The sequence below is a fragment of the Sparus aurata genome, chromosome 7, assembly GCF_900880675.1.
Source record: "Sparus aurata chromosome 7, fSpaAur1.1, whole genome shotgun sequence".
Classification (NCBI taxonomy): domain Eukaryota; kingdom Metazoa; phylum Chordata; class Actinopteri; order Spariformes; family Sparidae; genus Sparus; species Sparus aurata.
Window position 1 is genome coordinate 25176505 of NC_044193.1, and position 27234 is coordinate 25203738.

At 42.7% G+C, this 27234-nt stretch overlaps 1 protein-coding gene across 1 annotated transcript; it reads right to left on the reverse strand.

Annotated features, from left to right (window-relative positions):
* Window positions 1–1228: 1228 nt before the first annotated feature.
* gabrd (gamma-aminobutyric acid type A receptor subunit delta) lies at window positions 1229–26875 on the reverse strand. Its single transcript, XM_030422378.1, has 9 exons — window positions 26385–26875; window positions 11708–11823; window positions 9055–9122; window positions 6871–7091; window positions 5755–5837; window positions 5519–5656; window positions 4874–5029; window positions 3998–4209; window positions 1229–2305 (listed from the first exon to the last, which is right to left on the reverse strand). The coding sequence occupies exons 1-9, from the start codon at window positions 26450–26452 to the stop codon at window positions 1982–1984; spliced, it is 1386 nt and encodes a 461-aa protein (XP_030278238.1). The 5' UTR covers window positions 26453–26875; the 3' UTR covers window positions 1229–1981.
* Window positions 26876–27234: the final 359 nt, after the last annotated feature.

The window sequence follows — 27234 nt, forward strand, 5'->3', positions numbered from 1 at the left end:
AGGTTGTAACTGGATGTGTTTGCTCTGTGTGCTGTGAACTGAGGTGAGCACGTGAGTGAAAGCTGAAAGTGTTTCAACTCAAGCAGAAAAAAAACCCACCATATCTCGCGGCTTTAAACTATGAATATGCAAACAGGAAGGGCATGTGGAGAATTTTGTTTGTCAGGATTTCCCTCTTACCGAAAGTTTGGTGCTTAACGAGCTATCTTAATGACTAAACAGCCCTCAACGCTATATATGGTAATTGTTAATGTTTCCTTGATGCGGATGTGAGAGAAACTAAATGGTTTTGATCCACCCCTGACCTTTTCTCTGGAGACACCATAAGGGAAAACTTTTTCCACTTGTACACAGGAAGTCTCATGATCTCACTGTCAGATTGTCCTCACCTCTACGTTTTGGCTGCTTTATGTGGTCTTCCCCAGTGCTCCCTCAGAGCAAACTTTAAATATGTTTTTCCTTAAATGGCAAAACATCCATATTTTTGTTGGCTACAGCTTTAGACTTTCAAACCTGTTTAAAGAACAGTACAATATCCTCTTATTAAAGGTCAGCTCTGTAGGAGATCTTTGAGCAGAAATGGAATATAATGTTCATAATTATGTTTTCATTAACATATATTCACCTGAAACTAAGAATGGTTAGTTTTTCATTGCCTAAAAATGAACTTTTTATAACTACAGAGGAAGCAGGTCCTTTTCCACGGAGCAGCAGCATGTTTTTCCTGTAGGGAAGGGTGAGACGAGGGGTATTCAGTTGGTTGTAATCTGCACCCTCACCACTAGATGCCAAAAAAATGCTACACATGGGATTTTTAGGATTCAAAGCGTATTTGCTGAGCCTCAAAAGACTGAATTAGAACGCGATGATTATCTTGGGAGACAATTTTGTCATGTTAAAAGCTGGAAACTTTAGTTTTTTGACCGGGAAGCTGCAGTGCTATTTCATCCATAACTGCACTGAAATCAATTTCCAAATTCAGCCAAAGGACGGAGAAGAGTCTGATATTATTTATAGAGCGCAATTCTTGACCTCTGTCAGCTGGACATACAAGACAATTATTCACTCACTGCGGCTATTATCTTTTCCACGTGATTATACCTTGACGAGGTTGCATCTGCCAGACAGGATTTCCACATCTGTTTGTAGTTTTAATCACACCCAACAACTGCTTGGGTTTTTAGGTTTGTCCCCATTTGAAGCCAGGAGAGAGAGACACACACACAGGTAGTGGAAGAAGTCCTTTAATGGTGAGGAAACAGGCAGAACTGGCAGAAGGAGATAAGACACTCCAGACGGTGCCCCAAACACAAAAAAAAAAAAAAAATGAATCGAAAAAAGAAAAATGGGTGGAGGACCAAAGGACAGAGAGGAGGAAGGGAGGGAGGAGGGGGTGGCGGTGGTGATTGGGGGGGGGGGGAAGGTGAGTTATCAGCCATGCAGAATAGTAGTACACCTCATCTTGTTATCCTCTGGTTTGGGCGGCGCTTCTTTGCTTTTTTGAGATAACAGGCAGTTCACTCCAGATTGTGGCTTTGAGTTAGTGAAGCTAACTATGCTTATTTGTGTTTGCGAGATGGGAGCGTGTGGTCAGTGCTGCAGGTACTCAAGCGGGATGGTATGCGTCCTGTGTCGAGTTCGTACAACAGGATGACGTGTTAAACTGTTCACTGTGTTTGTGTGTGTGAGCCTCCAGCAGGCAACACAGTCCCTTGCCTCTAACACAATGCATCTCTGTGTCTGTATCTAAATATATGAAGTCCGTTAACACTTTCAAAACTCATAACTACTTCCATCAATTACCATACTTCCATAATCACAGGCCGTAACACTTCATTTCATCTGAAGTTTGTTTTTTTACTGAGGCCTGCAGCATATTTCAGCTGCACCAGTCGGCCAGCATTGAAGTGGCACAGCTCCAGCAGTTTCTTATATACAGTCCTGGATGGCAGCCCATTCGCGCAGAACTGCTGCCGCCTTCTCACATGGTGTACGCCACCCAGTAGATCACGTTCACCACGGCGAAAGTGAAAGGGAACACGGCCCTGGCGTAGATGTCGATGGTGTCGGCATCGATGGGCTTGCAGACGCACTTGGAACAGCACTTCTTCTCCTCCTTAGCCTCCTCCGTCTGCCTGGACCTTCTCCTTCTTGGCTCGGGCTCCTCGCCGGCGCCCTCCCCTGGGATTTCGCTGCTGGAGCGTTGGGTCCGCCCCTGGCGGTTTGAGATCATCACGCTCTGGTTCATGCCAGTTACCGACAGTGAAAATAGAACCATAGCCTGTTTGCCGTTCTTCACAATGGACTGTGGGGAGACAGAGAGAGACGCACACGTAAGCACTTTCTGAGGTTTTGAAATGCAATCTAAGATGTTTTATTATAGTGGAGCAGGTACTGTAGGCACACCAACACTTACAAACATTAGTCTTCTTGAAAATGTAAAATGCCATCATTATGGGCCACATTAAGTCTCTGCATGTTGTTTTTCTTTGCCACAAGTGGGCAGTATACTGTGTAGCTGGGCACTAAATAAAGCTTTCTTCATGATAACACAACACATGCCGGATTGACGAGCAAGCATACTAGGTCACGCATACATGTGATGGCACCGTCTTTGGATGTCTCTATCATCTGTCATCGAGGATCTATAACAAGAATTTCAGAGAACTGCCCGTTTTGCAATGAAAATATCAAATATTTCACTTTTTCCTTCATTAAACATCCCAAAACATTTAGCAGTGAAACACTACACACTTTCCATTGAAGCATCTCTTGCATTCTGTGCACTGTGTAACTGGATCACTTAGCACTTTACACTCCGTCTTGGTGTTTTCAGTTTGTGACCTTGTGTTTGCGGGTATCCTGACAAAATATGGTGTCCTGGAGACACCTGTTGTAGCATGTGCTTACACAAAAGGGATTTTGAGTGGTTATGCTCAAAATGAAGGCAGAGTTTGAGAACGGGCGTGGTCCATTGAAGGGGGCGGGAACTAGGGAGGTAGGAAGTAGGAAAGGGGCCACTGACTAAACAAACCCCCGTGGATCACTGTCACCCGGTTCCAATCATTCCCGTCCAATGTAGCGTAGCTGTTATATTAGTCCGTGGACAGAGTTTTGTCACAATAGGGTTCAGTGCACTAGCAACACTTAATACTTAATATGTAATGATGTGGTAATCACTACTAATGAGGCAGGATGTGTTGATGGGTGTCACAACCGGACTGATCCAAGCACAAGATTGTCTCCAGTTTATTTGCTTATTTGCTTTTTAACTTGGGCCACGGACAGTTAGGCACATTTAATGTTAATGAAACGTTACAGGACTGCATGGAGCTGCTCCTAACATGCAGATGAAATTGAAGTCCTCGAGTCTTGACTTTTAAAGAAAACTCTGGTTTATCATATCTTGGGATGTTGCCGCAACAGCAGTACGTTTTTACAGTCATTTATAGATTGACATGATCACACTGACAGTTCATGCCGGGTCTCCACACATTCTCAATCACTCTGCCGTGAGATTCCATTTCACTCACTTCTCTCATCTTTTCACATCTTCGCCCTCTTTTTTTTTTCCGGCATTGGCAGCGTGCGACTAGTTTTTGCTCGACATTTTCTAATTCATTTGAAAGTTAAATTTACGGGGGGGGGGGGGGGGGGGGGGTTAGGGTTAGGGTTAGGGGGGGGGGGAGAGAAATACCATCACGTCAGCATATCCTATTCCGAAGCTGGACCTCAGTACGATGCTTATCAACCGCAAAGGCAACAGTCAGTACGATAACAATCACCATCACTCCCTGAAGGGGAATCGTCCGGTTTTTTATGCTCTGTAGAGATTCACTGTCTTGCTGAAGGTCAGTGGGATGGATCCTTGTCAACCCTCCACGCAGTTCCATGTTCCATGTGGCAGGCTCATTACTCACAACACCACCCCCCCCCCCCCTCGGAGCCACACATTGTTACCTGCTGATGGGAGTACATGATGGGATGATTTCCTCACCTCAGAGCTGAGCTTGTTGGCCTTCACCTTGGCCTTCTCTTTGAGCCGGTAGTCGGCGTTGTAGTGAGCGAAGGCGTACTCGATGAGCGCCGCGAAAACAAACACGTAGCAGATCCAGAAGTAGACGTCTAGCGCCTTGATGGCCGACGCTCGAGGCAGGGAGGAGCGGGCGCTCACCATCAGGGTGGTCATGGTGAGAACAGTCGTGATCCCTGTGACAAGAACGCAGGCAACAGCGAAGTCATTACGTGATGAAATCCATGTCTCCCTCGGGATCGACTGCAAGTAACTTAATGATCCCCTGACTCCTCATCTCACCTCATCATCAGGTCACAATCAAAATGAGTCCAATATTCACCTGTGTTTTTGACAGGACAGTTAAGTCTGAGGCCACTGTCATGATCTCACTGTCTATGACTATCCAAGGTTGAGAGTGAAATGCATTAATCTCACAACGCTGGGAGAAAACGGCACTTGCTGGCTGATATTGTTTTGCTGGCCTCGGTCACACTATGCTCCGGTACAGTCTATCTCAGTAACATCTGGCCAAGTGCCCACTTCTTCACATTAAATATCAATAATGGGCCTGTTGCCATGAAATTCACTAAGGCTATAATGCTCCTCAGGGGATGAACCTTTTCCATTTTGGACATTTAATAAGCTTTCCTCCGGTGTCACCTTCAGGACAAAACGTCCATATAGAGCAAAAGCTCTCTCTGACAGATTGCAATTAAAACCAAAAATACAAATAGCAAAACTGTCGGACTGGTTCTGTGTGACTCATTTGTCTCTCTATATAAGATTGAACACCAACTTTGGTTTTAGTTCCCCCCCCCCCCCTTTTATAAACACAGACTTCATTAAAGTAATACCAACCTAAGGATACACGAGCAGGGACCGCTGATTGGCTGATCCAAAAAGAAACCCAGGACATGGCAACCAGCAATATCGACGGCATGTACGACTGGATGATGTACACGCCTCGATTGCGTCTCAGCTCGAAGCGAAGACTGAGTCTCGGAAACCGTCCCGCTGGGGAGCAGAAAACAGACACTGTGTTTAATTGCTTTGCTGAAGGAGCTAATTATCCATTATGAAACGATCCAATTGTTCTTCACAGACACTGATATCATGGAGCGTCTGCCTGCTCACTTGTGCCCCTGGTGGCAACGCTTCAAGATGTAAGGCGTCAAGTAGTATTGAGGGCTACATTTTCCCAGCAGCAGCTCCTATCATCTCTTAAACCTCCTGCCTGGCTCAGCTGCAAGCCTGATTTCATTCATTCCTTCAATGCATAGAATATAACCCCCAGTGTCTGCAGTTAAAAAAAAACAAACACCTCGCTTCAAAAAGAATCTGCAGTTGTCTGATACAAGAGGCGAGCCAAGTCCAAAAAAACTCAAAAACAGTACATAATGCATGAAACACTCAAGTAACATGCATGGGCCCCTTTCAAACAGGCTGTGCTGTCAGCGACCCGGACGACTGGGAAGAACGGAGGAAAACAACGTGGATGCTCACCAGATTTGAAGTTCATCATCTCAGTGACAAACCGGTAGTCTGTGATGGTGAACTGGGAGAGCTCCAGTTTGTCCAGGCCGTGGATGTGTCTCTGGCTCTCCGACCAGTGATACACAATGTCCTCTGAGGAGTAACCGTCTGGAATGAAAGAAAAAGAAGGGGTTCGATGTTTTAGAGGTTCAACAAACAAAAATGTGTATGTAGAACCTCTGTTACAGAAAATTCAGTCATCTTACAGCTTTCCAGGTCCAGCATACACTCCTGTTCATCCATGGGGTACTTGGTCAGGTCCATATCACACGCCACAGTCGAAGTGATTCTACAGCAAAACGGCATAAATGATCATAACCAAATGTGTACCATGGCTATACTGAACACAGCACATAGCTGGTGCAACTCCTTTGATCTTGTGACTTCGGAACTTGGATCGATTCGAGTATCGGTTCAGTCGGACCGGTATCGTGAGCTACACCAGTGTCATTTCGTCAGTGTTGTTTGTGGAAGCAAAACTAAGCTGTTAACTCAGCGCTAACATTTTCCGCCAACAGTTTCTGATGTACAAGTTCAGCGGAGACAGGGGCAACATTATAATTCACCTGGAGTCAGCCCGTCTACCTGACAAATGTGGGTCCAATATTCACCCCCATTAAATAGTCTGGAGGTAAAAAAAAAAAAAAAGAGGAGCGTTCAGCCTGAAGGTGGATAGAGGTGCTGCGGCAGTGGGCAGTATGAGAAAAATGTCAAGTATCGACCGAAGAATTTGCATTATATGGGACCTTCAACAGCAGAGGTGACACATCAGAAAACGTTCATATAAATCCTCGTTTGTGGCAGTTTGGGGAGGCAGTGGCTCACAATCTTATCCAACACCAGCAGATGAGAAAACCTATATCGTGTTTTTTGAATGCAGTGACAAAGGACCTAGTTTGCCATTTAGTTTGGAGGACTGTTTTTTATCATAGCAGTCCAATGTCATACCGACAGTAACGCCCAAATAGCTGTTTTGATGACTGATTTGATCCACTTTACCTTCACCCTCCCCTTTCCCTTTACCTCCTTCTCTCTTGCAACATTCTTGTACAAGCACATCAGACCAAATCTCAGACATCTTTTTTTTTAATCTTGTGAAGTTACCAGAGAGAAAACAGTTCACTCTCAGATCATGTTTTGGATCATGAGGGATTTTCATTCCCAAAGACAACAAAGAAGAGATGTCTGCACTCCAAAAATATCTGAGGTTTCTCTGAAATAAATTACTCATATAGAAGAAAGAGGTCATGAGACATCAGAGCGCTGGTGCTCACTGGCCGTCTGACTGTCTGACTGGTGAAGACTAATGCGCTGGCTCGTACCTGCTGCTGTATAGAATGACTCCGTTGGGCTGCAGACGGATCAGCTTGTTCTCCACGGTGACATCGTGGAACCAAGCAGATTTGGCGTTGACGATGAAAGTGTCGGGAAGCCACAGCTTGTCCACAAATCTACTGTCCAGCCCCAGCGTCTTGTTGGTGTGATTGTAGGACAGGCGGTCATCGTGCCAGCTCTGCCGCAGGAACACGGTCATGGTGTAATCCTGCCAGGAACAACACCAACATGAGGGCTGAGTCACTGGCACAGGGAAACAAGCTTCACTGACAGAAAATGTAACTCAGCATTAGGACAAACTGGGAATCTGTATTCTTTTCCTCAACCCTCTTTGAATCAAGAATTGTTTTTATTTGACCAAAACCCATGCAAATCTGGTTTGGTTGGTTTAAAGGTGCAATATGTAAGAACTGGCCGACTGACCAAACAAACAGGGGACAGCATTTCACCAGAGCACCCGCTAACTGATGCTAACTGTAGCTACCATTAGCTAGTTAGGTCAGGTAGCTGGTCAGCTGGCATTCTGGACTGGGGACTTGAAGCACCAGGGGTATGTTGGTCTTATACCGCTAACACAGGTGCTTTGGACAGGAATGGGCCAGGGCTAGCTGGTTAGCATGCTAACTTCAGCAGATATCTCGTCAACATTATACGTAGATGTCTTGATGTCAAAACTGTAATTTCTTCACATTCTGTTGATAATTTTAGGTCATTTTTGAATGTTTTTAAATGAAATTCTTACATTTTGCACCTGTCATATCAGATTGATGTGAAGTTCAACTCTTTGCCTTAAAAGTACTATTCACCATGTACAACAATTAAATAATTTCTTCAATGGCTCTGGAGGAGTTTTGTCAACTTATGTCAACGCATTATGGGAAGTGTAGGATTCAGAGTTGGAGCTATAGAAAGACATGCATTTCATGGCCTCTGCTGCCCCACATTGACCATTTTTTCTAAAGTCTGATTTTTAAAATAGATCTATATATTCATTTGTATTATTTATTTTGTATATGGTCATATTTCATGTTTTATCTGCCTTCTATGTTTCTTAATGTATATTGTTATGGACAGCATTTTGAATTGCCTCTGTTTATGAAATGTGCTATGTAAATAAACTTACCTGACCTTGTCACAAGGAAAAGAAAAATAGTATTTATACAATTATGCATATCTTTTATTATAGTTATTTAAAAAATTGTTTTGCAGTTTCACAGTTTAAATCGTACTGTAAATTGAGCAGTTGTTAAAGAAAGCAAATATGTCCTTTGTTGCCAATTCATATGGTTTAAAATGAGTCCAGATCACTTGTCAAATTCAAAAGATTACACCTGTCAAATTCATAATCAAAGGAAAGAAATGGGTGGCAAAATATCACCTGCTAACTGCTAACTGCTAACTGCTGCTAAATGTAGCTGTCCTTAGCTAGACAGCTCAGTTAGCTGTGCAGCTAGTGGTCCCAAATAGGAGCTCTGGGACCAGGAGAATGTTAATGTTTACACCACTAGTACAGGTGCTTTAGACTGGAACAAGCGGGGGCTAGCTGGTTAGCTTGCTAACCTCAGTAGATATTTCTGCAACACAATACATAGACATCATAATATCAAAAACGCAATTTTTATTCAAATTAACATACACTTTTTTAAAAAATTCAACATACAACATACGTATTGCCCCTTTAACATCTCAAATCAGTGTAGATATTGTCAGAAACAACCCTCAAGCTGTTCCAGTTCTTGGTATATTTAACATCAACATGAAAAAATCTTTCATAACTCCTGTAAATACTGATTCTGGTGACATCTGTAATGAACTGTTGAACAATCGATTAACAGAAACCTGTTGAATCCCTGTTTTTCAGCTTCGGGAAGCCTTAAATGCAGTGCTTTTTTGTAAGTGTCGAAGCGAGAGAGAGATGTATTTGTTTGCCGCATGCATAATGCGAGCCTTCTCACTAGATTTGGTTCTCACTGCACTGAGCCCATGAAAGTATCAAATTATCTAACAACTCAGCCAGTGTGTCACACATGTTCTTACTGAGTACTTTCACACCCTCGAGTGGGATAAATCAGGATTATGCAAATCGCAAATCTTTGATCTTTGCAGCGCGTGAGTCAAGTTGAGGGATGATGGAGAATATAAAAAAAGGGAGGACGAGCTGTATACTTTACCATGTTGGCTTCAGAGATGTGGTCAATGCTGGCCACTTCGATCGCCATGGCCACGTTCACTGGTGGACCTGCCGGGGGGACAAGTGAGAAAAGAAAGCGAACCGGCCCCCGTCCCCATTTTGAACACACACACACACACACACACAAGCACACACTTTCTCTGCTCGTTCTGAATCTATCAGTCCCTCCCAGTCACTCCATCACCCATCTGTTTCCCTCCCACCCACCATCCTCCCACGTCTCAAACACTCCTACAGTGCATAGAGATTAAGCATTATCCAGTTTAACCATGCTAAGTGGCACATCACACTGTGGGCATTCATAAACAGCGCTGGGCTTTCACGGACTCGCACAGAGAGAGCTTCTGCCAACGTCCGCACACACACACACACACACGCACGCACACACACGCACGCACACACTGTAGCGCTTTTCACTCAACAGTTTGCCATATGATTAGCATGGAGTGTGCCTCTGTGATCGGATGCTGGAGGGCAGAGACTACAGGGGAGCTCACTGGTGCAGAGCAGAAAGGCTATTTATACTGAACATTAAGGAATCATACATTACCATTCCCCACCATTCAACACCTTCCCCCTCGGAGTTCTGGGGCAAATCATATTCTATTGGTCATGCGCTTGATGTACAGTGTGAGGTGATTTACAATGGCACATTTATTGTCAGCCAAGGTCAGCAGGGGGAGAGTTTAGAGGGCGCCACCTGATGCGATGTAAAGCGTGTTTTTACAGAGTATTCTCCAGTGGAGGTGCACTGATTAATAATACATCTGTAATAGACACAGTTTTCTTAAAAGCATTTACAGCCTATTAATTGTCTCCGCCAAGGAGGTGTGTGATCACCCATGTCCGTTTGCTGGTTGGTTGGTTTGTGAAAAGGATTGCACAAAAATGACTGTACAGAATTCTAGGAAACTTGGATTCAGGGTAGGTCTCAGTCCAGAATAGACCCCATTAACTTTTGGTGCAGATCCAGGAATCTTTTTTTTAGCTTTCTTTAACATTGCAAAATAGGGTGTTTTTATATCTATTTAGTTAATTTTCTCTGGGAATAATGTATGGATTTTGATGGAAGAAACAGTCCTATTTCACTAGCTGGTATCTATGAGTAAGTACAATTTGATGAGGATCCTAGGTATGGTGACCTTAAATAATGGCTAAGCAATTAAGATTGGGCTGAAATTAATTAAAATTGACTGTTGTGCCTTGGCGGAGGTATGCTATTTGTGTTATTAATGTTTTTTCATTGGATATTCTTGTCATAACGATACTCTTTTGTTACTTCGGCATTAAAACTTCAAATAAATGACATGGACATTACACAAATGCAATAAGATTCACAAATGTGTTAAATACCTTACAAACGCAATAAAGGTGCATTTGCAAATAACATCCACAAACATGTTTTGCACTCTAGAAATCATGCTGGCTATTTCTGATAGTTACGGAGCCCAAGAGAGAGTTTAGTTTTATCTAGTTACAGCTGCAGACTCTTGGTTATTTGGGAGGCATACAGTTTGACGGTGTAGTCAGTCAACATGGACAAAAGCATTTGCTAAATTAACATAATGCGATGTTAATTAATGTCAATTTTTTAAAAGGTCTTTAAGAATAAAATGTAATACAGAAACAAAACTTACAGCAATGAAAAATGATTTGGTTTGCAAATATAGTTTTCTATTTATAAAAATGTGATGCATTTCACTGTATGTCTCCCATGAAAGCATATCATTATTAAAAAAATATTATCTGTATGTTCTAAACCAAAATAATTGTTTTTTAACAAATTTTCCGGCCACTCCATTCATGTGGATTCTCTTGAATTGCTCCAAAACAAAAGACGCATCAGTCGTTTTACTTGTCTTGAGTGCAAAGTCATATTTGTGAATGCTATCCCATTTTCAAGATGCGGAACAGATTCATGAATCCATTTTTTTATTTGTGTATTTATTTGAAGCTTAATGACACAAGCATGACTCCTTACTAAGACGGCTGTGGGATGCGCGTTGAATGAAGGGAATAACTCCAAATAGCGGACGTGATTCCTCAGTGGTCACTATAATGGTACATCGATAGGAATGCAGTCACCACATGATGCTTTGTCATGATGGTTCCGTGTAGGCGTGTGGTCCGCGGGGCGGCGTGTGTGTGGTGACAGCGGCGCACCTGCTCCGCATTTTCACCTTATGCTCAGCTGAGTTAAGCTGTGAGATTGAGAAATCTATCGCTGTGGTCATTGGATGTTTCACATCTTGCAGCCATTCTTAGCAAAGTCTCCAGGGCGGTGCGCATTGTTTGCACCACCCGTCCTTGAAGGGGCACCGTCCTCGATAATCCTCTCAGCAAAGCTACTCTTCACCTAAACAGTGTTTTTTTGGGGGGTGTGTGTCCTGAACAAATTATTGACCTTACTGAAGAGTCAGAGCTTGTATTGACTGAGGCTAAGTACAGCTTTGTTCGACTGTCGGACAAGAAAAAACAAAAAAAAAACAAAGACATCTCTCGGGATAATGGAATTGGATAATGAAATGCAAACATCCATGTTGCTGCACTGGGGTGAGTGATGCTAAGGATGGCTGTAAATGTGAGGAGGTGAAATGCAATCCAATGCCACGAGCAGTAGATCTCATACTCACCTCCTATCCCAGGGCGAAAATTTCTGGCATAGCCCTTCATTAATTCATCCAGATTAGGTAACCAGGATATCTCAATGTCTGTACCTACATAGTCCCCAATGTCACTCAGCATGGCCCTAAAGGAGACAAACAGCAAACACAGGAGCCTTCAGCGGTCGTCCAGTCACACACTGTCTCAACAGGAGTGTCTGGCGGAGCCTCAGATACAGTAAGGAACACAAACATATAAAAACAAACCTAGAAATGTGAGATAATATTAGCTGTTGATCCAAATGCTGGTTGAGGAAAGAAAATGTTAGAAAAAGCTGGTGCAAAAACATTTCTGGTGCCTATGACAATTATCTTTAGTTGCAAAAAATGTCATGAATTCAGAATCATCAGTTTGTCCTTTAAAACTGCACTTTTTTTTATTTATTTATTTATTTATTTTTTGTCCACTGGGGGGCAGCGGAAGCATCTGTAAACACAACAATGACACATCATCACCTTTATAAAGTTTAATGGCAAAACCTGTCACATCAAGTAGACACAATGCAGCATTGGCATTTATTTGAAGTCATGTTTCCATCCTGTGAGTGCAATATTAATTCTGTTTTTACCACTTTTTTTGTTCGCCACCATCTCCTAAAAACAAGTCTCTATAGCTTTTTAATACTATGTTCAGCTGCTAGTCACTAACAGTGGGTTTACGGCAGCTTTTCGTTGAAAAGTCTGGATCCTGCTGAAAAAAAGACTGATGAAGCGATGACACTTAAACCAAAACGATGAGCTAAAAGAGGCTAAAATGCTGCAAAGAACTTGGTAGTTAATGTTAGTTGTCAGGGGAATTAGTGCCTACGCGCAGCCCCTTTTACATTACGCACAGTCATTTAAACCATCGTTATTTCACGTTTTCATATGAGTATGATATACAGTTATATTCTATTATTTAAAGCAACACTATGTCACTTTTTACCTTAACATAATCAACTTCAAAATCATATTGACGGAGCAGTGTCTTGTAACAGGGTGAACGGTCTCTCTATCACTTGTCTCTGCACTGTGTAACTTCAGTGGGAGGGTAGGATCACAGCGTGACATACGTGTTCACTTCAACAAGTTTTTTCAACACATAACATTGTTATGACAGATTGCAACAGAGCTGGGATTTGTATTTACACCAGTGCAGAGGTGTTGCAGTGGGCATCAAATGGCAATTTCTACGTGATGTTGCTTTAGAGTTGGCTCTGTATTCTGAATTCTAAGGAAATAAAATAAAAATACTACAAATCCATTTTATTTTTAGGTGTGTAATGACATGAAACTGGAGGATCATCATCAGACAAATATTCATAATCATAATAAAGTTAGAAGCTGTGTATGTTTTTTAATACTGTGATATATGAGCGAGAATGTACAACATATTTCAGATGTTGTACTCTAATTATTTCCATCTTTTGAATGATTTATTAGAGGATTCAGAGATCCCACTGAGCCTCCTATACTGACAGCAACAGAAAGAACCAATCTGGACACAAATATACAGTCTGTCTTATGAAATATTCAGAGATTTTAAGTAAGATAAAGCAGGCTCTTTTTTATTCTTTCCCTTGAAACTTCATGTTATAATTCATTAGTAAAACATAATGAGTGTTGAGTTTTTATATACCTATAATTCAAAGTAATTCAGTGTGTTCTTTGATTTGTTCAAATGTGTTCTCCGGTAATTCAAATAGAGAATTGGATCGTGATGCATTATCATTAACAAACTCATTTGTTGGGGATAGTTGCACGAAAATGATCTATGATGTCGAGCTTTAGCAGAGAATATCAGCCATCAGCTGCATCCTGCACTAGTATTAGCATATGAAGGCCATCATGTGTTTTTTTGTTGTTTTTTTTTACTGGTGTCTCCACAGTGTGCGTAATGGTCCACAAGGAGGCTGACAGCATCCAAATCTACCAGGGTGGCTTCAGATGTCACACAGCGCAGGCTGAGCATCATGCTGTGCCCCGGTCCACGAGCCTCCAGACACTTTTATTTTTAGTGGAAATCGGTTTTTGTGAGACTACAAATCCCCATTTAATAACACTTTCATCCAGAACAAATTATGTAAATTGGGAAAGTGACACCTCGATTCAAGCGGTCCTTTTGCTTTCCCTGTCCCTCTAGCCTCTCAGAAAAGGGAATACTAGGGAAATTAAAACCATTCACAGGTATAAAAGGCCTCTCCTTAGGCCCCTGGAGCCCTCTGGGTCGCTACAAGGCCCAGAGCCCACACTGACAGCCACTGAGCAGGGTTGTAGGACTTAACAAGAGCAGCACAGCTCAGATACCACCAGGTGGCAGTTTTGCATTCTAAAACGGCGAGCGTGTGCACAGATAACGTGCAGATATACAGATATCATGCAGATACACTGTGGATTTCTAAGTCAAGTCAGTCAAACGCTGTCACTGCGAGAACACGCTGTCATTCAGCACAGGCAGAGCTTCATCCACGAGTGCCTTTATTCTGAACGCTGTCGTCCAGAATCAGATTTTTGAGGCAATGCTGTCATCCAGAGCTGGAGGAGCTGACTGATGTGCGACAAATAAATAGAATAACATTAAATGTGTCACTGTCATTCAAAGTCACAAAGGCTGGCGAGGCACCGACGGGGAAACGGAGCACACGCACGCTTGATCGAAGGCGTTGTTATTGACCAACAATGCAAAGCCACCCGGTGACCTTTGAGACGAGGCTGACATTTGAGGGGGAAGACGACTTCCCGGAGAGCAAACCGCGACACCCACCGCTACGAGGAGAACTGACCTCCACGGGAAAACAACATGTGGGAAGAAAATATCTGCCCGTCTTACGGCAAAACATTGAAAATAACAGAAAACCAAATACAGTGTTTCTGCCATGTCATTAACGGCTCCTTGGTGAATCCGTTCTGTCGTGGCGGATGTATTTTTAGTCGGGCAATCACTGTCACGTCGGAAATAAATGGGAGCACCGAGTGAATTCATTAATCACTATGTGACTACTGGATTTTTGCCGCTAATTGGCACTTTCTAAATCTGGAAATAAAGAGCTTTTCCTTCAAGAAATCCATTAACGCGTCAAGGTCAAACAGCGCAGGGGGGGACGAGACATAGCCAGTGTCTGCTGGGGACAAATCCAACTGTAACATTCCCAATATTGTAACTTAGCATTGATATTCGGGAATTTGCTGCATATGGTGAGCAGATTCATGGGTCTACTGTGATATCATATGTATATCATACATCGTGGCTCCTGATTGGCTTTACCTTTAAAAAGCCCGGATTCCACGCAGCTTCCCACGACAGTCACGAGTGATTCGAGCATGAGCTGTATTTATAGTTACAGATTATGTGCCGCTTTACCCCCTTTATATCACAGGAGTGCAACGTCTATTTTCCTGGATGAATTTTGACCGCGCGGAGGTGATCTTCTCTTCCTCAGCTCATGCACAGGCTCTCTGTTTTATTTTAGGCGCGTCGGGAGCGTGTCACTTCCTGTGCACCGGCAGATCTTTAATCCGTACCACCAAGCAGACGCCGAACATCGACCGACCAAATCTTGCATCCCATTTTGTCTCATGGGCGATAACTGCTGCAAGCGAGCAAAAATGGACCTTTATTCGAAATGTCGCAGACTGTATCTTTAATTAAACGCTCCTCTCTACAGAGCAGACCAGACTTTCTCTGACTCTCAGAAGAACTTTTTTGTTTTCCCGACCCCAATTATCATTTTTACGCCCGCAGAAGCTCACATGCAGCCCTCCACACGAAAAAAAAGTCATATTCGAGTGCTGTATTTCTTTCTGGATCTTCATGAAACATTCCCACCTCTCTATTTTCTCACCCCTCCATCCCTGACAAACAGTCGAGAGAGAGAGAGTGCGTGCACACTTCCAGACGCTCCCCTTACTTCTGTACTTCACTCTCTCGCTGAACGTCTCCCCCGAGGCCTCGGATCGGCACGCGTCTGTTTATGAGCTAACATTAAACAGATGGGGAGAGGAGATAGGGGAGAGGGGAGGGGGGGAGAGACAAAGAGCAGCAGCCTCCTGCAAATTTATGACGTCTTTTTTTTTTCCCGGACATTATGTGCAGCACGCACTAACAAGCCTAATTAGTTTTATATACTGACAACGGCGGCTACCTGAACGCAAGCAGCGCGCCCGTTCCCCCCACCCCCCCGATCCTTACTCTGTGACTCACTGTTTAATTTGTTTCATTGGCGTCGACGCGAGATGAGCAGCATCGGAGGGAAGGAATTAAAAATCCGTTTGGATAAATCATGATAAAACATGAATAAGCAGTTCACATCCACGGGCAGCTGCTCAATAAGCGACTGTAATAAATAATAGACAGTAATGAATAATAGTTTTTCAATTCAGGGACGCACGTTTTTCTTTTACTACATCAGCGCTCTGCTAGGGTTTGAAACATTAGGCGCTTAAGTACGGAGTCCCAGAAGTGACATACTTTAACTTCATTAGATATGCTACAAGTACAGAAATAAAGCTGAACACTTCGTAGTTTATAGCCGAATAATGTCGCTCGGTAAGATTAATTAGAAGTGCATTTTACTTCATGTTTATCTTTCGCTGGCTCTTTTCTTTACTCAGGTCCCATCTTGATTTCCTTCATCACAGCACAGCGTCTCCTCCACCACGGCTGATCAGCTGTGGTCATGATGTGCTGCCACCACATTATACGTGACGTCGACGTGGGGGGAATTATTTTGAGACTTAGTCGACTTATTATTTCCATTTTTTTCACAGCTCTCTGTGGCAGTTTGGTTGTGTTTAGGCAACAAAACCACTCGGTCAGGTTTAGGAAAATATCCCAGTCTGAGTGAAAACATACAAACCGTGTGTTAGATGGAATAACTTCTCCCATGCATGTGTGTGTATTTCTTGTCCTACTGTCTAAGACGCACAGCTATGGCATTACAAAAACAACGTGATCTGGCAATAATTGTCCTGGGACAACTGAGATTACACAACCCGGTGAAAATAAATAAATGTTGTCGATTTAATTCACGGATATGTCAAAATTTACCATTTCTTTGTAGGACAGATGAAACTTTTTTGTTTTGTTTGGTAGACCTGAGACCAGCAGCAAAAGCGAAAAAGATAAGAGGGATGAGAAAACAAGTTGAACTAGAAACGAGATGAATAAACGAATAAATAAGATAAAAAGAATCTGGTAGCATCCTCTGCTCACTGTATCGAAATAAGTAAGTATTGTGTCTGTAAACGGTGACTGTGCAAACAGTGCAGTGTAAAAAAAAATATTGGTATTTACGCAACAGTTAAATATCAAAAAGCATATATTGGACGGTTACAAGCGACTACGGCTCTGTGGAAGAAGCCGTTCCTCAGTCTGTTAGAGCGTGATTTGACAGCTCTGTATCTTTTTCCTGATGGCGAGGGGACGAACAGACTGTTCTCTCGATAGGTTGTGTCCTTGCTGATGTCACTGGCCTTCTGGTGTAACACTTCTTTAGGTTCAGTTTCCAAGTTTATGTTATCACAACGCTGTGCTTACGCCCGGTTAGGTTCAGGCACAACACCACTTGGCTAGGCTTAGGAAAAGATCGTGCTTTGGCTTAACTAACTCCATCATATTCCCCTCCAACTGCGGCTATGAAGGTAGGTCATAAACATGTAAACTGAAAGCAATATGAGACCCGCTGTAGAAATGTCAATATGTATATATACGAAGCCTATAACGTGAAAAAACGTGTAACTTATCAGTGGTTGGCAGAAGTGTGACTGGGCTGAGGACCAACACCAACATGGTGATAACAGATCGTGCCTACTGCAACCTGATCCTCGCCGGACCTGTGTGTACCGTCCGCCGCTAATCCAGAACAGCGCTACCCGCCTGATACTGGTCCTCAATTTTTCCCACACTACCCTTCTCTGTTCACCACACTGGCTCTCTGCCACCAATCAAACTGCCACCTCAAAGTCGCGCTGCACACCCCGGTCAGCACCCTGCCCTCCTCCGCCTCTGAACGTCCCTGCGGTCGCTCGTCTTTGTCAGCACTCTGCAGTGACAGAACGAGCTCACCGTCGAAGCCAGGACAGCAGAGCGATCGCCAGTCTTCCTTTCCAGCACTTAATATTATCTTGTTTCAAGAAGAAGAAAAAAAAAGAAAAAAACTTGCTGAGCGCTTGTGCTGTATTGCACATGCTCTTATTTATTTATTTAGACAAAACACTCCAAGTTTTGGATGATATCTCGCTCCTACTCCTACGTGGTTTGAATGCACTTTTTGTAAGTTGCCTTGGAAAAAAAAAAAAAAAGCCCCTGCCAAATGAATGTAATGTGATGCAGCACACATTTCATCATTTATTTATCTCCCATCTTCCGCCCATCCCTCTCATTTTCATATGAGCAAGAAGGAAAATGTGCGTGAAGATAGGGGGGAAATAGGAGATGAATGCATATTTAAGTGTGCTGTAGGGAAAAAAGCACGATTACAGTATCGATTAAGGTAACTGACAATCTTTTTCCAATCAAAGAAGAGCTAATTATTGTACCACACAGAGGTCATAATGAAGTTAGAGTGCACAAAGCACATTGATACTGTAGACCTGGGTTAGAAACCTGACTGTCATGATAGATTTGGTCTGCTAGAACCACAGTTAAAAGAACAGTTAACGTAAAAAATGAAAAGTCGGTCATTATCTACTCATCCCCATGCAGATGGAGAGATGGGTTTCACAGCAAAACAGCATTGCTGCTTAACAATTTAAGTAGATGGGGACTTGGCAATTTGACAACTCAAAAAAATAAAAAACACACAATGGCTCCATACAGCTAATCGTGTAATTCAAGTCTCCTAAGGTCCCGAATGGATTTTAAAAGACTCACACCCTCGATGCGTTGTCGAGCCTACACATTTAGCTTAGCAGCTACAGTGAAGCTTTCTGCTCGCAGAGTGTGAGGAAAGTTTTGCTCAAATAAAGTTGGGCTCTCGGGGCCTTTTGGAGACTTCTGGATTGTGTCAAATGAGCTGTATGGAGCTGTTTTGTGTTCTTTTTCAGTTGCTTTTCACATTTTAAAACAAGTCCCCATCTACTTCAGTTGTTAAGGAGAATGCTGCAACGCTGTTTTGCTGTGAAGCTCCAGAAATGTTTTGTTGAAACATCGACATGGGGACGAGTAGATAATGACTGAATTTTCATTTTTGGTTGAATTCGTCCTTTAAGGTTAGGGATTATTATAAAATGATAGAGAAGTCATACCTTGTCTTTTCAGTCTTGACTATTTTTTATATTAACCCAAGGCGACGATGTTTCCCTGTACCGATATAATGTCTTCTGTGACACTGGAGGAGTTTTCCAAAGTCTAAGAAAATGACCCAGATGATGTCATCAGGGTTAATTTGGCCTTTGTTTGGAAACAACAACTTTTATAAAAAACTGAAAGACACGAGATAGGATCCAGCATTTTTGGAGCTTGACCCATACTAGGAACCAGACCTCAGGATATCATGGACACATCGTATTACAAGTAGTGTATTAGTGATAGGTATTTATACTTTTTTGATTTTTTTGCTCTCTTTGAGTACAATTAACTAATTAATACTATTTTGTGGTGCAACAAAAGCTTAGACACAATTACCAATTATTTCCTACACTGGCTAATACTAGTTTTGGTCAAATGTAACCACAATACAAATTGTCTTTAAAACTATCCATCCAATTTCGCTTAACTTTTATCAACCAGCTATCCTCAGCCAAACGAATATTGTAAACACATTTCTGAAAACTGGTCGGAAGGGAAGGAGGCTTTAAAGCTCCTCGACGCTCCGGGGAACAACTTTGTATTGTGAGGATGCTGACAGTTGTTTTAAAGTGACTTTGTTCACTGTGATGCATTCTTTACAGTGGACGTCTGAACATCCTTCTGTCATCACACAGTGGATCAAATCTACTCCAGAACTCACGCAGATGGAGTCCTGAGCTTCCTCCTGTAGGACGGGTCCTTTATGTTTTGCAAATCAGGGATCCTTTTGATTCCGGCTCTGAAAGAAGGGCTTTGCAGACGTCTTGTATGGGAACGAGTGACTCCAGTGAATTGCTGTAAATCGTAATCATTTTTTTTTTTTTCCAACTTCACAGCGACTGCATCACATCGTCGTCTCCTGCCCCCCACCGCACACGTTCTGCAGGGAGGTCAGAGATAAGCTGCAGCCGAGCAGCTGTGTCTTGCTCAAGGACACTTAAGCAGTGTGAAAGTCCTTGATCCTCTATTTATAGGATGGTCTCCTCTAAACACGAGGCCATTATCCAACCCTTATAAACACTGGGACATCTACGGAAGAATCATGTACATGAAGTAAACATGCAGCGCGGGACAGAGCTGCTCGTGGAGGAGAGTGAGCGTAGAGCAGGTTCCTCCTTATCAGAGTGGAAAGTGCTGCGGGGCTCACGCTCGGGTCGGCGAGCGTCCTCTGCTTCTCCACATTCTTATAAGGTGACACTTGTCCTTGAATAGCTCTCATTACATGGCGCGCAGTACGAGCGTCATGTTGGGATGAACTGCAGAGCACGGAGGAAATGTTTTCACGAGCTGGTGTCAACATAGTAGTTAGTCTCTTATTAAACCGTACACTGTAATCTGTGCCTGTCTTCTTCTTCTGTACCAAAAGGAAACGACCTGTGATTGGCCCCGTAGCTTTTAAGGCCAGTTGTGTTTAGAGCGCTACTTTAAAGAGAAGGGAAAACAACAACTTTGGTCAGATCAGTTCATTTATTCAGTCGACAGAAAGTGCGTCGGTCTTTGAATTGTCATGTCACTGGTGGTGGTGGTGGTGACAGCTTGTTATTTTTTTTCAAACAGTATCGTGAACGGAACTCGCTAGAGGTTTTTCCACTCTTGGCCGGACAAAATGAGCGATTTGGAGACGTAGTTTCGACTTTGGGCACATGTGATGAGTGAGTTGTTTATTTGTCTAAACACCGTAACTTTTATATTATTTATATTTTAAAACAACATTTTACATTAAACATTTTAAAATTGTTTTAATCATTATTAACGGTTGCTGAGATCTAGGTATTGTATCCAAGCCTTTTTCCACATATGCAGGAATTAAACTGTGATGGGGAAATATTGAATCATTTATTAATTTATTGTTTGGCTACAGTTTGTTTCCTTATGAGAGGAATTCACATGTCATGTGTCTATTGACTTAAACTTTTCATTTTTAGAATGATTACCCCGCCAAGTTTACATTTCTGTCAGACCATATGCTGTAAAAAAAATCTAATAAAAAGGTTACCAGACATTTACATGAAAGAAAAAGAAAAAATAACTGCAAAATTAAGGAAAATTACCTTTTTAAATACACATGCTGTAAAAGTATACTCAAGGTATATGGCTGGCACATGTTGCAGATTGATTGAATAACTCTGGAAAATAACATAAATATGTCATCTCAAAGATATCGACCTTCAAGTTGCTATTATGTTGGAGACGTTCTCTCCCCAATTCTTGTTTTATTGATGTAGCACTTTGAGATTGTTTGCTAAATATAAAGTGCATTACAAATAAAATTCATTATTATTATTATTATTATTATGCGATGAAAATGTGTCATTCTACCTTAAGTTTATCATAAAATTACAAAGAATGTTTACAGGGAAAGCTGAAATTTCACAGTAATTCCTTGTTGAATGATATACAGTATTTTACTGTAGTTTTATGGGAACTGTTTGCCAACTTTTGCTGCCGGACATTTGAACAGTATTTCACTTTTTGCTTTGTTTTTTCAAATTGTACTCACCACAGTCATGTTAAACCATTGATGAAAAAATATCTTTTGTTTATCGACAGCATCAAAATAAAGTCAAAGTAATAGTTCTGTCGAAATGGCGTGTCTCTGTGATACAACATTTACACTACATGGTAGACTTGAGATTTGATGTGCTCGCAGAGGAATTCAAGAGGTTCTTTTGCGTATTCAAAGAAATCCCAAACCGATTAATTCATATCTATTTGGTAGTTTGAATATGAGCGCGCATATTAAGACAGATTACACAACCGAATTATTGGAATAAACCCTTCTCTGTTTATGTGTGGTGCGTCACCTTAAACTGAGTAGGAGGCTTTTAGTGGAAGCATGAAGTGTCCCTGCACCACTTCAGCCTGCTGCCAGAGCTGAGCTGGGCTTTGGAGCCGGTTCACGCAGCCAGAGGAACACGATCAAATCACTGTGTTATTGGGAGATGTGCTCTCTGGACGGTATAGGGAGGGATTTGTCCGCTGACTCAGCCTCTGATACAGATTACTTAGGAGCACTGTGTCACTTCAGTGCAGGTTTAAGGACAAGCGCGACGGACCGGAAGGATCACGAAAATGACGGAGTTAAACTCTGCTGCGTCACATCTTGATAAACTATCATAAATCCACACTCGCTGTCTCGTTGTCGTGTTATCTTGTTCGTGCACATAAGACAAAATGTCGTCAGTCCTCCTCTGCCTGTATTTGTGAACAGCTGAAACACACTGATCAGATGTTTCTGCCCGTCTTGTAAAATGAATAATACTGTTGGACAGATTTGTATTTGGTATTTTATTCATTGAAGTTGTTCTGGGCATAATTCTTGGTATTATCTTAGTTTAATCCAGATTTCTTTAGTGTCATATTGGCACATTTAGCTTTAAAGATGACTTGTGAGATGCTGTAACGTCTCGTTTCCGCTCCGCTCAGCTGGTGGTAACCGCTCTGACCCACAATACTAAGACTCTGCGCAAAGAGGTCAAATGCGGACATCATCGACAAAGCTGCGTCATTGTGATGGTGAGGCGATGTTTGACTTCATGCAGACCATGTGAGTCTGCGCTGTTTGTTTTTTTTTTATTTAATCCACTACCCCTGTTCTTCCCTTTATCCACCAGACAGCAGCCTCACTGTGGACTGATCTGCTGCAAAACGAGCTGAATAAACTGTAAGAACCCAGTCGTGAGAACAAACGCTGGCAGCAATGGATAGGTGGAAATTTTTGATTTCTTCATGTTGCAACTTTACATTTCTTTGGGTTAAGTTTTATGTCGTTGTGATTATGTTTCAGTTTCCACAAACCACTTGGTAAGGGTTAGGAAAAGATCCTATTTTGTCACCACAAACACCACTGGAAACTGGCAGCCGTCTTGCCTGTAACTCCGCCACCATCACCTCCGCCTTCCGGTATGAAAGTCAGGTCAGAATACAAAACTACTGTAAAAAAAAAAATTGCACCACATTGCGTTTTTTAAATGTTTTGCTGCAAATCATTTATAAATGATTCATGTGAGAAAAGCTCAAAGAATCTTATGAAATCTGGGCTCTCGGTCTGACGGACACAGCAGACATTTTGACATGTTTTGTCAGGAAAGGCACAGGTGAGATTAGTAATATTTCTAACAGCTGCACCTCAATCAACAGCGCAGTCATTACCATCATTCGTATCACCTGTGCTTTTCTTTTTCAACACCTTCCTACCCCCTTACTGTTCCTCTACACCCCAATCTCACTGGTTCCTACTGAAGGTATAATATCAAATACGGCAGCTTCGTCAATGGCCTTGCGCTTCAAATCATGACGCTCTACAGACCCTTCGAGCGTCAGTTTTTCAAGTGATGGGCTCTGCGGTCAAGTTACTAATAATACAAAATACGCAATGCTCAGTTACACTTTCAAAATAAAGATTGCCGACCAACCGTTTATGTATTAATTGTAGGATGTAACTGTAGGATGGTTATTAACATTGCCAAACTTGGTTGGGTCTAGACACCAAAACTACTTGGTTGGGTTCAGGGAAAGATTATACTTAATAAGCATACTATAGTTAAAATAACTACATTCCATCTTGTGACATATTTTACATACGTTAACGACATGGCTTAAACAAGCCACTCTTGAAACTTGGTCACAAACCGGACGTGACCCCTGTTCTCCAAAGAAAGTCCGGTGTATAGCTCATCCAACCGGCCCGTCCAGCCCCCGACTCAGACTTTTCTCGCTCTCTATACAACGGCAGCAGAGAGGTGCTTCAGAAATTGACCCTTGAGGGATTCCATCAAATTGGCATCGGATTTAGTAGCACAGGGCCACTGACTAGGCTGCCTTATTTCACTCTCTGCGATTAAAGACAACTTGGCACTATAGTGTGCCCAAACGGGATTCAAACTGTAGTAAATAGTCAGCTTATCCCGGGGACGATTTTCTTCAGTGTATTAATACATATTTGGTGTGTTGATATGTATTTACAGCATCAGGATTGTGTGTACAAGAGTAGTTTCTGGACAACAGAGAGGAATGAGCTACACAGCCTTAGCTTTGTTAGAACCATCTGTGCGTGTTTTAATCTTTTCACTGGATTTGTTGACATTAAGAAAATTATTGAATAACTGGCTTTATTTTTGAATATTTACTGAACGCCTTCATCATATTATCTTCTAACGTGATACCTTTTTGTTTTTATTGACTGGGGTTTAAACAACCAATGAGACTCATTGCTTTTGGAAACATTTGTAACCAAGACCAATCCGGTCTGTGTGCAATGTGTTGCATGTTCTATATTCCGTACGCACCCTCCCTTAACTGGGCTTCGGTGTTTCATACCCGGTCCTTGTTGTCTCTGCAACGCGTATTACACTATCAATTGGGCGCACTGTGTTTGCTGAAGTGAAGGGTAAGTGGCACTTAAGCTGGAAAGAAAAGCTGTGAAATTGTCGCCACACTAAAGGTGGCGAGGCATAACTTAGCTAAGCAACTTTTGTGAAATGGATAAACGAGGAGCTAAAAAGAGAACCGGAGTAAGTCTGTTCAGAGGCGGGAGGGGAGGAGAGGCGAGGGGTGGGGGAGGAAGCAGCAACTTTCAACCACCAAAGGCAAGCAGGGAATGTGTGCGTGCAAGCCTGAGTGTGAGAGTGTGTGTGTGTGTGTGTGTGTGTGTGTGTGTGTGTGTGTGCGTGTGTGTGTGTGTGTGCGTGCGAGAGAGAGAGAGAAAGAGAGCTGACACATAATGAGGTGCAAGAAAAAGCCTACACTCTGCATTGTGCTGAGAACAAAATAATAATAACAGCAGTGACTAGAGGCAGGAAAATCCAATTACAATAGCTATTACTCCCTCTACTGGTGATCAGCCAAGAGGGACAATAGAAGAGATTTGCCCAAATTTCACCCAAAGCTTAAGCAGCTTCACCCTTTGCCCTTTTTCAGTGGAGGCACTTGCCAGCGCATGGGCTTTGGGGAAATTGGGGCTCAGTAGTCAATCTTGGTTATCCTGTGAAAACCAGATGCTCGTGGACGAGGGCATGAAGGTATTTAGACTGCATGCAGATGAATGCATCTCACACCTCCGATGAAAACGTAAACATGAAGTTTAAAGCTCTAAAAGTCACCTGACAAAAAAATCGTACAACTTTGTATTCGGGGAAGTCATGTGCAAGAGGGCCGTTTTGTAATTTTGACAAAACTAGTGACAGTCAGAGGTCGGGCCTGGATTCAAATTCAACGCGACGACCGCAAGAAACACTTAAAATGGCACGGGGTTTGAGATGTTCTTGCCCTCAAGATGGTCGTCTCTCCGTCGCGCGCTAATCTCAATCTCACCTTGCAGTTGAATATGATCAGTTAGACTCATTTTAGCTAAATATGGGCTTTTGAGACAAATTCAAATACTTCTCTTCAGCTTTTCGAATTAAACATCTACATAGTCGGGGCCATTTAGTTTAAAGAGGCGCTATGTAGCTTTGGAGATGAAATTCAATAATGACATTAATACTGCGGTGATATCCAAACTCAGACATGTATATATTTTTGCCGTAACTGAATAAACAAGCTGCTCTCAGAGGAGAATAGGGTCCCCAGGACACTGCTTGGAGCTAGGAAGGTGGCAGGGTCCGCCATCTATTGTTGTCATTTAAGGTCAGTTTGTTTATTCAGTCATGAAAAGGAAGAGATTATTTAGGCTAAAAAAAAAAAATTTTAATAAAAATTTTAAAAAAAGGTCATCCTCTAAATGTCTTAAAAATGTCTTCCCCAAAACTACACGGTGCACCTTTAAATTGACCATATCAGTCCTGGCAGTGGGCCTGTCCTCATCCAATCATGCCCCCCCCCCCCCCCCACAACGATCAGGCCTGGAGGTGGGTGACACTGTGCGCCACACAAACGCACCCACATCACCATTAAAAAAAAAAACGCCACCTCTCTGTATGCATATGCATTATGTAAATGGTGTCATCAGGTCGATGCGCCCGGAGGTAAAGCAGAGTAGGGAGAGAGCAGACTCGACTCGGGGGAGGTGGAGAAGTGATTTTTATATAAGGATGCAGAGGGCAAAGCCGCGAACAGTCAATCCAATACACTCAGCCTTCATATCAATACGTGGTGGGAGGCGAGGAGGGTCAAACAGCCGTGCGACGTTTGCGCTGTGATTAATGGTTATTTTTAAAGTATAAGTACTTGATTACATTGCTTGTTGGCTGCCTCGTGATTCATGTTAATATTAGGTTGTTACAACACAGTCCTCGTGATGTCATCCTTACTCTCACTTCAGGTTTATGGTTCATCCAACTTTTGGTTTACCCCCTGGCGTTATTGCTTTTTCTTCTTTCTTTTTTTCTTTTTTTTTTTATGCTGGAGCGCACCTGAAAGAAGTGAAAAGGCTGATCTCACCTGGTGAAAATATCCCCTCCGACGAAAAGCAGAGCAAGAGTCGACAGCAGGAAAGTTAGGACCTCCATTTCCACACTATGTGCGATGAATAACTGACTGGTCAAAAGAACAAAAGTTTCCCCGAACGGAATGCGTAAAAAAAAAAAAAACAGACAGAAAACAAATTAAAAAAAATTAAAAAAATTAATAAGCCAGGGAGTTTTATTTTAGTGCGCTCTCGTCGTGATCCGGCGCCGCCGAGAAGAAAGTAAAGTGTGCTGCTGCTTCTGCTGCTGCTGCTGCTGCTGCTGGTGCTGATGCTGCTGAAGATGATGTGGAAGATGATGGCCCCATGATCGCTTCCTCCCCGAGTCCTCCGCGTCCAGGAGCGCACAAGAAGAAGAGCGCGCCGAGGAGAAGCCAAACTCCCCGCGTCGACCGCAACAAACGAGTCGATCCACCGCCGCTGCCGCCGCCGCCTGTCCCCCAGCAACACACAGAGAGAGAGAGAGAGGGAGAGAGAGAGAGAGAAAGAGAGAGAGTGAGAGAGTGATGGAGAGAGAGAGAGACGCACTAATCTGTCGATCCCTCCTTTGCCTGGCCTGTAAACGTCAGATTCAATCTGGCCACGGAAGGGGGGGGGGGGCAGGAAGGCATGTCACGAACATAGGACTTCAGCATATTATGTAATATTTGACACATTTGAATCATCTCCATTAGGTAATTACCACTCCAATAAACTTGGATTTCACTGTAGTGGGAGAGCCCAGTGGCCACCCAGAGGTCCTTGAGCTGCTCTAAGAGACCTTCCCCAATAATAATAAAGTAATAAAGGAGCGTGGGAAACACTTTATAATAACCATTGTATAGG